Genomic DNA, 13,216 nt, shown 5'->3' on the forward strand with positions numbered 1-13,216 from the left:
ACACTGGCTCGCGCAACCCAGATTCAGATCCTTTCTCTGACACATACCAGTTCTAACAGCATGGACAGATTATTTCATCTTTTTAGCCTCAGTTTCCTCATCCATCGAATGGGTGTGATGTACTAAAAGAAACCCTCTTTTCCTTGGGAATTTTCATGGTGTCTGAGCCAGGCATCAAACTGCTCCTGGGCTTGATTCATCTAGTATGTGCCTCACAGAAAGGCTATTATATTTGCTGATTGAAACAGTGAGCTGGAACAAATAATGTAATGGAAGTACAGAGGGCTTGCTGCTCAACTGGGCCCCATGCTTACCCCATTGTAGCGTAGCCAGGTGACTTTGGACAAATTGTTTTTACCTCTCTGACCCCCAGTGTCCCTCTTTGTCTGCAGGATTAGGATAAATGATGCATGCTGAGGGTCAGGGGGAGCACAGCAATGAGTGGCTGTTGTGAGTTCAGTGAGAGGTTGCACGGCTCCTGGCACTGGGGTTAGGTGGGAATATGCCACTAGGTACAAAACAAATGTTTCTATTTATTTTCCTTTTTGCTTAATCCTCTCACAACCCTATGCAGGAAGCAGTCATAGACTTATTTGATAGATGAGAAAACTGAGGCTCAGCTAAATTTAAATAACTTTCCCTGACTCTGGTATCTAGGACTTCAAGAAGATGAAGCCTAGCCTCTCTGAGTCCTACCTGTCCTCCTCAGTCCCTCCGCCCACCCACAGCAGGGAGACCCAGGACTACAAAGCATCTCAGAAGGACCTTGATAACGTCCTGTCTCGCTCCCCAATGGAGAGAGACAGGACAGACTGAAGAAGCAGTGCATGGCCTACAAGTATCTACCACTGCAAACACATTTTCTGACAATAAAGTGTATTCTAGATGGAATCATTTTTGTTAGTAGAAGTAGTGCTGTATTAACTACTCAATTATAATAGCTAATACCTAGTGCTAATTATATACCAGACACAATTATATACCAGGCACCATTCGTTTAATTGCCAAAACAAGCCAGTGAGGTCTGTATTATTTACTTTCATAGTATGAAGTATGATAGTTATAGAGAAGTGATCACTCCCATGTAACCACCATCCAGATCAAGAAACAAAATATTACCAGCCCCCCGTGAAACCCTCTTCTGCCCCATTCTAGTTATTCTTCCTCCAACCTGTGGATACTGGGTGTCAGTCTTGTTTTCATCTCATTATGCATAAGGAAACTGAGGCCCGGGAAGGCTTAGTGATTTGCCCCTGAGGCAGAGTTGGGATTCAGGCTCAGGCAACATCGGTCCAAAGCTTATGCTCATATAAGATATAACCAGGAAAAGAACAGTAGGTTGAAGGTAGTCTGAAATTTATTGATCACTTAGTGTAATCAGGAATTGTGTAAATTCTTCACACACATATCACCTCTCTAAATCCTCATAAACAGCTGTGCACTATTATCCCCATTTTGTAGATAAGAAAACTGAGGTGCAGCAGGAAAGAATTGCTGGAGGTTACATAGCGCAGAGGCAAGGCTTGAGTCTGGCTTTCTCATTCCAGAACTCACAGTCTTAATCACCACATTAATGGCTCATGTCCACTGTGAATTAATTCTACACTAATTAATCATGATAATTTTACATGATTGTTATCATTGCCATCATTATTGTTATTCCCCTTGCACTTCCTTGAGCAGACTCCGGTTTGCTTACGTTGGACTCCCGTTGTCCGTCCGGGCTGATGCTGACATCTGCTGCAAGGCCTGCCTCCCAGTAGAGTGGATCCAGCCTGGCTCACTTGTTCTCCAGCTAATGAGCATGTGCCTTGTGTCGGGCTCTGTGCTGGGCCCTGGAGACAAGTAGCACACAGCTCCACCCTGAACGTGGCCCTGGTGTAAGAACAGCAGGAAAGATTCAGTGGGTGGTGGCTCATTCATCCCATGCCTGTCACCTCACCGACCTCCAGAACTTCTGTCCTCATTAGGGATCCCTGTCCTTGGCCACAGAGTCTATTGGGAAAGGCAGGAGTGAAGCCAGGCCACTGCTCCTAGCATCCAGTCCCAGCTGCCCAGTCTAGCATCACCCCACCTCCCAGCACTCACCAGGCCCCTGCATCACCAGGCCAGCCCCTGCCCTTTATCTTATGGCCTGGCTCCAAGTCCTGCCCTTTGTCACTAGCTGCCCAATCCCTGCCCTGGACAGGCAGAGTTACCCCCCACCCCACCCTGGTGGCAGGGCAGGGGGCAGATAATTTGAATGTAACTGATATTATTTATATTATAAGGAGAAAACTCCATTGTTTTCATACAACCAATTTTAGAAAATAAAGCTGTATAAAAATCTTCTTAGTAAGAAGTGACACCTAAAGTAGAGTGATTCTCACAGATACCCCACATTTTATAAGGAAGTGTATCAGAAACTCTAGGGACGTTGGATTTTTATGTTTGTCCTAAGAGCACATAAGATGAAAAACAAAACTAGAAGAAAAATCCTAGGCTAGACGAGGAAGAGGGGCCAGGAGTGAAGCCCATCCGCCCCTCAGAATGCACTGCAGGCTTTGGCCCTAGGGGACTTTATCTTGTTGCGTGCTATTCCTTCACCATCACTCAGGCACTGTTATCTTTAGGTATATTCACTGTTACATTCAGGTCTATTTATTCTGTGTTCTGGATATAGTTCTGCACTAATGTGTTTTTCAACTTCACTGAGTATAACTTACATACAGCAAACCATGTATTTAAAGTGTATGGTTCTAATAATTTGGCCAGTTTGAGTCACCCCTGAAACTACCACCACCATCACAGTAATGGTATAGAATATTCCTATTGTCCCCAAAAGATCTTTTGTTTTTATTTGACAAGCACTTATCTTTATTGGTATTTCCCATGTGCCAAGCCCTACTGCAAGTACTTTAGAGATATTAACTCATTTGACCCTCCTAAGAAGCTTGTGAGGTAGGTTCACTTGTCGTCCCTAGTTTACTAAAGAGGAAAATGAGCCATAGAAAGATTAAGTGACTTGCCCAAGTTGGCACAGCTAGTAAGTGGAAGAGATTAACTAAAATGCAGATGGATTGCTTCTCCATATATGCCCTTCACTTCCAGGTTCTGCTGCCATTCACTCATTCATTCATTCCCTGCTCTGGACCAAATATTGGGGGTAAGAGCTAGAAGTACAAAGATCTAGCTCCTTGACCCCCAAGAAACCCAGGCACTAGTGAAAGAATTGGATAGCTATATAAGTAACTCCAGATAGATGGATGGGTTATCTAGTTGTGTGAGTGAGTCATCAGAGAGCATAGGTCAGGGAAGACCCACCACATCTGGCTCTCTGGAGTGAGGTAAGCCCCAGGGACTGAGTTCTAGGAAGTCAGTCAAAGAAGAAAGGACAGACAGGCAAGAGAGCGCCACCATTCCTTGAGTACTTGTGGGTGTTCTGGAACCATACTGAAATCTTTTAGATGCATTCGCTTATCTAAACCTCACAACTCTGTGAGCTGAATTCCTGTTTCACAGATGAAAACCTAGAGGACTTGTAAGGTTGGTACACTATCTAAAGCTACCCACCAGGTAAGGGCAAGCCGGAGATGACTCATACATTAGAACTAGAGTCCTTTCACCTGCCCTGAGCACCTCCCTTTCTATGAGTTGTCCCTTTCCTGGTCTGAAAGGCATGGGTCAAGCTAAGATTGCCTGTGACAAAGCGTATATAGGGAAAGACATTTTTATTAACAATATTGACGGGAAGATGCCATTTTTGTGTGTTTCTCTATGTAAGAAATGCCATTTGGAAAGCCCGGTGTGCGTGTCAGTTGTTTTGTTTTTTTTTTTTTTTTCATTCTGAGAAAAAGCCTATAGAGTCTGGTGGGGGAAGGGTTTGCAGCTGGCAGGAGCTTTGGCATATGTTGTAACTAAAAAGAGAGGGAATGTGTTGGTGGGACAAGCTACCGGAGAGCTGTCTCGGTGTGCTGCGGTACTAGTAAGTGTTTTAATTGGGTAGGATTTTTGGAGGACTATTTTGACATCTGCTCGTGTCTTTGCTGATTTTTCTTCACTTAGAGTAGGAAACACAAGCTGTGGATAAAATGACTTTAAAATAATTGGAAGTAAAGATATCTCTCTCAAAAGTCGAATTGGAGAGGGACACTTTAAGAAGTGGAAACTAGATTCCACTTCTAGGAATTCATCCTACAGCACAAAGCTTGATGCCTACACATTTCATGACAATATTATATTTAATAATTTCTTAAAACCTGGAAATAACTAAAGGAGGTTGGTGGAGTTCGTTTGCATATAATGCAGCACTCTGTAGCAATTAGTAATGAAATTTGCAAAACTTCTAATGACGTGGAGCATTGCTTATATTGTAATCAGTGAGAAAATCAAAAAGAAGCATTGAGGGTGACTTTAACTGTGTTTTAACATGTAGCGAAGGAGGGCTAGGGAAGGAATTATACCAAAACATCATCTCCAAACGGAGGGGCTGGGGTAACGTTAATTTTCCTTTTTGAACCTTTCTTTCTCATTTCTCTATAATAGGCATATATAATGCTTATACAAAAAACAAGTGTTGTTTTGTATAAGAGAAAGCAAGCTGTGAGGGCATTGATATGACCACACGTGTACTCCACACATGAGAACATGGATTTTTGATGTCTTCAAACTGTGTTCAAGAGCCAGGTCTGCTGCCACTCTGTAGCTGTGTGGCCTTGAGCAGTTTGTTAACCCCTGAGCCGCTAGCTCCACCTTTTTACCATGGCTACACTAGTATCTCCCTCATGTCTAGTTAAGATTAAATGGGATGGCCCCCAGTAACGTCCAGCTTCCTTCTTCACCAGCACTTCCAGCCCTGCAGCCCAAATGTGAGCTTTTCTTGCCTTTCTTCATTCATTGTTTCCTTGAGCCTTTCAGGGGTAGGGAACCATCCGGCCAAGCCAGCCTCCAATTCTTTCCTTGGGAACACTGAGCTTCAGGAAGGCCCTTGAGCCTGTGCCAGCCCCTTTGGAAGAGGCCTTGCCACCAGGAGGGCAGCATTGTCCTCCAAGAGGAAACTGTGCTAACCCAGCTCCTGCCTGGAGCCTGGTGCTAGGGGCATTTTGGTTACTAAGGGGACCCTGGCCTGTAAGTCAGGAGAAAGGGCCAGGATTTTCCCTCTTCTTCAGCCTGCTGCCATTGTTGAAAAAGTAAACACTCCACACAGCTTAACTGGCAAGTCCTCCAGCCAGGAGTGGTAAAAAATCAAAAGCCTGTTCCAGCCTAGCCGTGGAGAGCCCACAAGGCCTGGGCTGTGTGCTGCGGACACAGAAACAAGGCCTAATTCTGGTCCAGAATCAACATCCACTCATGGGGCCTGTCAACCCCTGAGGCTTCTCTCCAGTGGCCATGGCCTCCTGCCCTCTTCTGTTTGGAAGGTCAAATGAGGCAAAGTAGATGATGCTGAGGTGCAGCCGCCCTTAGTGCCATCCTTGAGGCTGGCATCCTTGTTGTCACTTTGATTTTGCTTCCTGTGACTGTCCTCAGCCTTCAAAGTGAGAGCTAAGCAGTTACCACCAAGGAACTAGCAAGATTTCTGCTCATAGGCCACTGCCACTGCAGCTTTTCTAACTGGCTGTAGCTATTGTGTGTATGAAAAGTATTAATAATAGCCACTGTTTATTAAGTTCTCTAGTCTTCCTGGCAGGCCGGAGAAAGTGGGAGAAAGTGATGGTCAAGCTATTCCAATTTCACAGGTTAAGAAGCCAATTAGTAGACACATAGCCTTAGACAAACCACTTCACTGCTTGCAACCTCAGGCTCTCATCTCTGAAATGAGAATAGTGATATCTCACCTCCAGCTCCACTAGTAGAAATTAAAAGTCTGGGTAGACGTGCTTTGCAAGCTTGGAAATGAGACACACGTGGTTGTCCATGCTGTTCATGATGTTTATTCAGACACCAAGCTCAGTGAAGCAGCTAAGGAGATAGGAGGATTCCCTACCAGTCTTAGAGTTCTCCTCTGTGAAACGGGGATTGTGCTTTGTAAGATGAAGGTACTGTTCAACTTTTGGTGTTTATTACCAACTCCTTCACCATTGCTGATAGCCATTTACCCTATGAATAAGGCAGCTATCACTATCAGTGCTGGGGCATGAGGGGGAAAATGAACTTGTCAGGTGGTGATCCAGTCACCCCTCTGGTTCTCAGCTCATGGTGAGCCCTTAATGTTTTTGAGCTGATGGATGGGATTTGGACTGGCCCCAGTGCCTGGAGAAGTTAGTAGCAGAAACAGTTAGAATATCTGGTCCTAAGTGGAAGGGTTCCAAACTTCTGCTGCCTGGGAGAGGTTTTCAAATCTAGGAGGCTTCTGACCAACATGGTTCGACCCTCTTTCTGGGAAGAATCTTGACATGTTAATTTGTTACCAAGTTCTAGAGACTGAAGTTTGAACATCAACTAGTGTCAGCGAACACTTGCCAAGTATTGATCATTTTGTTAGGCACTGGTTTTTAGTTTTTTGAGACAGGGTCTTACTATGTAGTTCCAGCTGGCCTTGAACTCACTATATAGCCCACATTGGTCTCAAGTTTGTGGCAATCCTCCTGCCTCAGTTTCCTGAGCGCTGGGCTTGTAGGCATGTGCCACCATACTCTGCCAGGGACTAGTTATTATACAGTGGTGAGCCAGACAGATGGGCTGCAGGAGGGACCTATACCTCAGCAGAGGGGCACACTGGGGTGCCGGGACTAGGCAAGGCATGCTGAGGTCAGTCTCAGGCTAACGATTTATCTGACAATAAATGGTACAATGCAAAGACTATGAGCTGTGAAGGTGGCCAGTTACCTTACCTCTGTCTTACCTCCTCAGATGACATACCATCAAGATAGGACATCAATTTTGCAGTGTTGATAAAAATTAAATGAGATAAAGTAAGTAAAGCACAGAGCAGAAATTTACAGGCTTTCAGTACGTTGTAAATGTCCGTTTCCAGGGCATTGGCGAATGTGGGCATTCACAGCCATCAGGTATCTAGCTGCATTACTGGCCCATATGGCAGTCTTTGGTGTTATTAGGTAAAGGCATCTCCCACCCACCTCAACTGGTGCTTCCCAGCGGGCACTTTAAGATTTCAGCCCAGACTTGCTGGTCAGCACCTTTGGGCAGTTATATAAGCTGCACATTGATGTGCAGTGTGTTCAGAGGGTAACTAATAATGAAAGCGGTCCCTTCTGTATAGGGTGACCATATGTCCATTTTATGCTTATTGTCCTGGTGTAACATGCCTTCTTCCACTGCCACAAGTTTCCTAGCTTGGACAACAAATGACAGAGTCTCTCCACTTTGAGAGGGCAAAATAAACCAAAGAGGACAATTTTGGAATTAGTGCCTACAAGGACTAAGTTTGACATATGATGGGAGGAGCACTGAATGGGATCAGGGGAGGTGGTTGGGCAGGAGAAAATGAGCATGGATTCTGGCAGTGGATAAACAATGGCATTGAACATTAAAAACTCTGACTATCCACTGTTGTACAGTGATACAGACTTTGGAAAGCTGCTGCCAATAGGGGACCCCATAATGTCCTGTCATTTCCCTCCCTCTGCCGTGCACAAATATCTCAAAGGCATGAGTCTCCTTCATCCCTTCTGTTACTGTACCAACAGAAAAATGGCTCATGGCCAGTGCCAATACTAGCTGGCTTTCTGTGGGAAATGGAGCCAGACTGAAAGTGTAACCTTCCTACTTAATGCTCAAGGGAAATGTTAACACATTTGCACTAGGCCATACCCCCATATTCCATACCCCAGGATGACAAGATCTGAAAGAGAGATTGGCAGGTAGCCTTTGGTAAATGAGGGGAACGAGTTGAATGTGTCATAGGAGCCTCCTGTATGTCAGAATTCCTGGGACCAGAGCTGTAGGCCTTAACTTCTGTTGATACAAAGAAAGGAGAGAAAAGAAAAACAGGAAAAAGACAATGATGGGTGTAAAATCTCTCTTACTTCCTAGCTGTGTGGCCAGGGACATGCTACCTAGCCCCTGTGAAAATGCAGTTCAACTCCTAGGACTTGAGAGGTGATCGTGCAAGCTTAGAATGGTTTTTGTGAGAATTAAAGGAATGGCAAGTGTGTACCACCTCACATTGAGACTGCCAGAAAATAAGGCTTTGTCACATGTCGCTTTCTTCCCTGTTCCTTTCCCTTGAGAAAGGCAGAGGGACATATCTTCATGTCTTAATGATGTTTCCATGACTTTCTTTTCTGGACTTTGTTGACTTGCAGAAAGTCAGAAACATGGCCCTGGATGATGTTGTGATTCTGAACGTGGACACCAACACCCTGGAAACTCCTTTTGATGACCTCCAGAGCCTCCCAAACGATGTGGTGAGTACTGAGCTCTTGAGGTTCTGGCTCCTGCATGCTTACATCACAGAAACAGATATGATCTTGGTGGAGGAGGAAGGGAGACATCTGTGGTTTTTCTGTGGCCAAAGATCTGTGGTTTGTTTCTCTTGGTATTAGAAAGTATCAATGTAGAAAGTTAGGAAATAGTTTCTTTTTCAGCTCTTGTTTCTCTCTGATAGCTTTAGTCTAGAAGCCTGTAAGGTGGCCCCCGAGTCTAGGGAGCCTGCGCAGGGCTTGGGTCACCACCCCTTCCCGGGTCATTCTGTCTAGAGTATGAGACAGCATCCCCTGAGTGACACCCAGAGTCGGGTTGGGAGGGTTTTCAGGCTAAGTATGGTGGAATACTTCAAAGTGATGTTTGTTCCTGGACCATCAGGAAGCATGAGCGTTTTCCCTCACAGTAGATATCTGCTGCCAGTGCCCTGAATGTGGCTGTGTGTCCCCTGACTCTCTCTCTTGATTACCTCAGATCTGGACAGAATGTGGGTTCCTTTGAGCCTAAAGTAACTGGGTGTTCTTGGTGTTTCTGGTTTGCCCTCCATGGCTCTGTGGGCAAGCAGATCCACAAAGGTCTTGTAGCTTCCAGATTGCAAGAAGCCTATGTTGTTTTTAGCCTTGTGGTGCTGGTATGGGACTGTGTGGTGCTGGGTGGGGTCTAGCAAGGAGAACGTTTGACCTGATGGGCAGCATTGCTCTGTTACTGCCAGGAACCCCAGCAGCACTGTGCTGTTCAGAAGCAATTGCTGTTTGTTGATAAGTGGCTTGCAACGAGATCTCCAGCTTCTCTCCTCTTACCTCACTGTGAGATTTGAGCAGGTCATTTAGGTGCTATAAAGATACTTCGTTTTTACTATCATTAAACAATTATTACCATCATTCACTGTGTAATCACTTTTCTGTCACTAAGATACAATACCCAACATCCATAATTTAAAGGAGGGGGGATTTATTTGGGCTTACATTGGCTGGCTCCAAAGCAAAAGTGACAGGGGAGAGCCTGGGTGGAGAAAAGCTGCTTACATCATGGTGGCCCAGAAGCAGAGAGGAAGGAGGCAGGGGCGGAGATATACCTTCCGGGTCACGCCCCCTGTGACACACCTCTTTTGACTAGACCCCACCTCCTAACGGCACATTCAGCTCTGAATTCAGTGGATTAATTCACAGCTGAGTGTAGCACCCCCATGATCTGATCCACTCACCTTCCCAAAGCCCAGCCTTGGAACACGTGAAGCTTTTGGGTAACATTCTAGATCTCAAGCATTACATAGACTTTTGAGCATTAGGGACTGAACCAAACCCTTGTTCTTGACCTTTCATATAGTCTTCATGCCACTCTCAGGGCTCTTCCTTTCTCCTACGGTACCCATAGAGCTGGAGGGAGGTGAAGATGACTCTTGGCTACACAGAGCCCCAGCCTCACCACCTGCCAGGTGCCTTCTGCACCCAGGTGTCCATTGAGGAGCATTGTTGCCCAATGGAGTCAGCCTTCTCTGCTTTTTACAGGGGGAAAAGGACTCAGAAAGTACATGCCTTGCTACAAAGCAGTGCTCAGATTAGACTGGGGAGTCTGCATTTCACTAAAGCCTGCGCTGCCTCTACTCCTGTACACTGCCTCCCGCTGAGCATGAAACAGCAGAGAACTCAGGAAAAATCAGAGTGCCATACAGGGATGAGGACAGTAAATCAGATCCAGGAACATGGTCAGCATCTCAGGCCTGCAGGCCACAATTTGTGAGGTTTCTTTCCTCTTCCCTTTGCCTGGTCAAGTTCCTCTGCAAGCCATAGGTATCTCTGGCGGGAACTTTGCAACTTCACATGAATGTGGGACATGAACCTGAGGGACCTCAGGTCTAATGAATGCCTGAGGCCCTGGGGCAGCCCAGGGTAAGCCATGGCAGTTCAGAAGCAAGCATGGAGTGCAGTGCTCTGACTCTGTGCTGGTAGTGAGCAGTGAAGAAGAGGCAGATGTTCACAGAGGACAATCCGGTAGGGGAATCAGACAGGCAAATTGCACATGTCTCACAGCACAGCATAATAGGACCACAGAGGAATAGGAATCATGCATAGGAGGGCCCAGGAGAGAGTACCAAAGTAGAGGCAGACAGTGGTGACCTCCAGAAGGTGGTAAAATCCAAGATGCCTTCTAAATAACAGTGAGGCAGGAAAGCAATCACATGGAGAAGTTATTTTTCCTCTCAGACCTTTGGTTTCTCACTTTAAAAGAGAGTGCTAGGACTGCTCTTCAGATTACTGGGGTAGATAATAATGGTGATGTTCATCCAGTGCTTGGCACAGTGCTTGAGTGTTGTCAGTGTTCGGTAAAGGTACCCGCCTTTGTTTTTGCTTTTCACAAAATTGCTGTTGATAATGACAAAGCCAGGGGACCATTAATACCCTCCGTGTCCTGAGGGTCTCAGCCTGGGCAGCTGGGACCTCCTGCACGCACACCGGTTTGTAGGAGTGTTGAGAGTGTTCCACAGCAGCGGTGTCCACGTGGGGCCCTTTCCTCAACCATAGTAACGGGGAGTGAATATGATCAGAGAGTACTATATTTCACTAAATTCAGAGAATTAATTCTGTCATGCTATGTGAGTTACAGGTTCTCAGGAGGAAAAATCCTGTCCTGCTCCTCTTTGTGTCCCCTGCCTTTGGCACAAGTCCTCAGACTTTGAATGTATCATCTGGTCCACAGTTGACCTTAAAATCTCTCCCTTTACCAGAGCTGCTGATTCTGCTTCTTAAACATTTTGCTAGCCCACATCCTCTTCTCTATCTCTCCTAAGCGTCAGCTACTCCAAGCCCCTGTTTCCTTCCTGCACTATTTGCAGCAGCCTCCAAACTGGTTCATCTGACCCAGGCTCCCCCTTCCAGCCTTTCTTCATACACCAGAGTGACCTTTAAAAAATAATAGTAATAAACTATATTTCCCCCAAACTTAAAACTGGGTCTGTTAATAAACCTTAAAAATCTTCTAAATTGGGGCTGGGGATTTAACTCAGTGGCACAGCGCCTGCCTGGCAAGCGTTAGGTCTTGTGTTTGATTGCCGGTATCGGAAAAAAAAAAATCCTCTAAAGACAAAAAATACTTCCATAACTCCCCATTGTCTATAGATCAAGGCAAGTTTATTTTGTTAGCTTTGGAATCTATAGACTTCGCTGTATTTAAATTCTGGCTTCCTCACTTACAGTCACATGATTTTAAGGGGCCTCGTTAGCGCAGCAGGTAGCGTGTCAGTCCCATAGTCACTTGATTTTGGGCAAAATTACGTAAGCTCTCTAAGCCTAGATTTCTTCATGAGTTCTTGAGGGTAGGAACCATTTATTCATCTGTGTTTCCCAAAGATCTAGCAACCAGTGAATAGATAGATGGAAGGACAGGAGGCACACGTGGGTTGGGTTATTCTGGTAGATGAAATCTTATAAAATATGGTATCCATGCTAGAAATTTTGTTAAAGGAAACCTTGGTTTTACTTCTAGCCACGATGTAATAATTGGAACTGGATTAACCTTCTAACCACTAACTATTAAAACTCCAGTCAAATATGAAAATAATTGTTTTCACAGATTGGATAACAAGCAGTACGAGGGTATGAGCTCTTGGTGAGAGGAAACAAGTGAGATGAGGCCTAGGCTCTCAACCTTGAGGCATTTTCCAGACACAGGCACAAGAATGGTGTCTCCAGCAAAGCAGAGCAAAGCAAAGCAAAGCAAAGCAAAGCAAAGCAACAATCTTAATGAGCTGAAAAGTTAGAGATCTGAGTGTGACACAGAAATGGTTTAAGTTTACAAGTGAGAATACTAGACAAGAGTAATGAGCAAAAGAGCTCCAGAAGTCTGAATTGGTCAGCCTGCTGAAGACTAGTCTGCGGATGTGTAGGGTCAGACTCCTGATAGGGATCTACAAGATGAACAGTTCCCAAAACTCACAGCGACCTAGGGATCATTCAGATTCTGACTACCCACAGTAGAGACCCTGGGTTGATCACTAAGGACAGTCACTAAAGACCCCAGGATGTCATGACTTAATACTAGGTATGAGTTAGCTGTAAAAGTACTTTATGTCTGTCCTAATAAAGCATAAAATCAAGCCTTGAGAAATATAGTAGGAGAGGCCTTTAGGAATGCTACTAATGTGGTGCCTTTTGATCCAAATGCCAATTACATAGTGAGGAATTCAAGTTGGTCATAATTTTTAAAATTATAGTAAGTGCATTTTTGTGTATATCTGTTGAACTTCAGTAAGAAATTTTAAACAAACTTTTAAGATTCTAAAGACTTGAAAATATTGACTTTGATGTGCAAGGAATTTAACCTGTCCTCAAAATCGGCTTCAACCATGTTTAAAAGAAAACAAGAAGGGAGGGAGGGGGAGGAAGGGAGTTGAATTCTTCTATTTTACTGGAACTATGTAGTGGTTCACACCTATAATCCCTGGCCTCAGGGGGCTGAGGCAGGAGAAACACTGTACTCTCAGCTATATAGTGAGTTCAAGGCCAGCCTGAACTATATAGTGAGGCCCTGTCTTACAAAAACAAAAAATCAAAAAACCTAACAGACAAGGACCTTAAAACAGATAGTAAGGACCAGAAATATGGCTCACTGCATAGCACTTGCCTGGCAAGTGCAAGGTCCTGAGTTTGATTCCTAGTACTTCCCCTCCAAAAAACAGATATTAGAAAAGATTATAAATAACGTCCCTGGATTTAAAGAAGACTTGAACTAAATGGGAGAAATGGAAAATATAAAAAGAATGAAGCCGGGCGTGGTGGCGCACACCTGTAATCCCAGCACTTGGGAGGCTGAGGCAGGAGGATCGTTGCGAGTTCGAGACCAGCCTGGGCTACAAAGT

General features: G+C 45.0%; 1 protein-coding gene across 2 annotated transcripts in view; it reads left to right on the plus strand.

The window, feature by feature from the left end:
- Dennd1a (DENN/MADD domain containing 1A) overlaps window positions 1-13,216 on the plus strand; it is a 484,908-nt gene that overhangs the window by 294,888 nt on the left and 176,804 nt on the right. For both annotated transcript variants that reach the window (XM_013513192.1, XM_005382503.2), the window contains one exon: window positions 8,244-8,345. In XM_013513192.1, coding sequence (XP_013368646.1) covers window positions 8,244-8,345 — 102 coding nt within the window. The remainder of the gene's footprint in view (window positions 1-8,243; window positions 8,346-13,216) is intronic.

This window comes from Chinchilla lanigera, unplaced genomic scaffold, assembly GCF_000276665.1.
Source record: "Chinchilla lanigera isolate Chin_1 unplaced genomic scaffold, ChiLan1.0 scaffold00018, whole genome shotgun sequence".
Classification (NCBI taxonomy): Eukaryota; Metazoa; Chordata; class Mammalia; order Rodentia; family Chinchillidae; genus Chinchilla; species Chinchilla lanigera.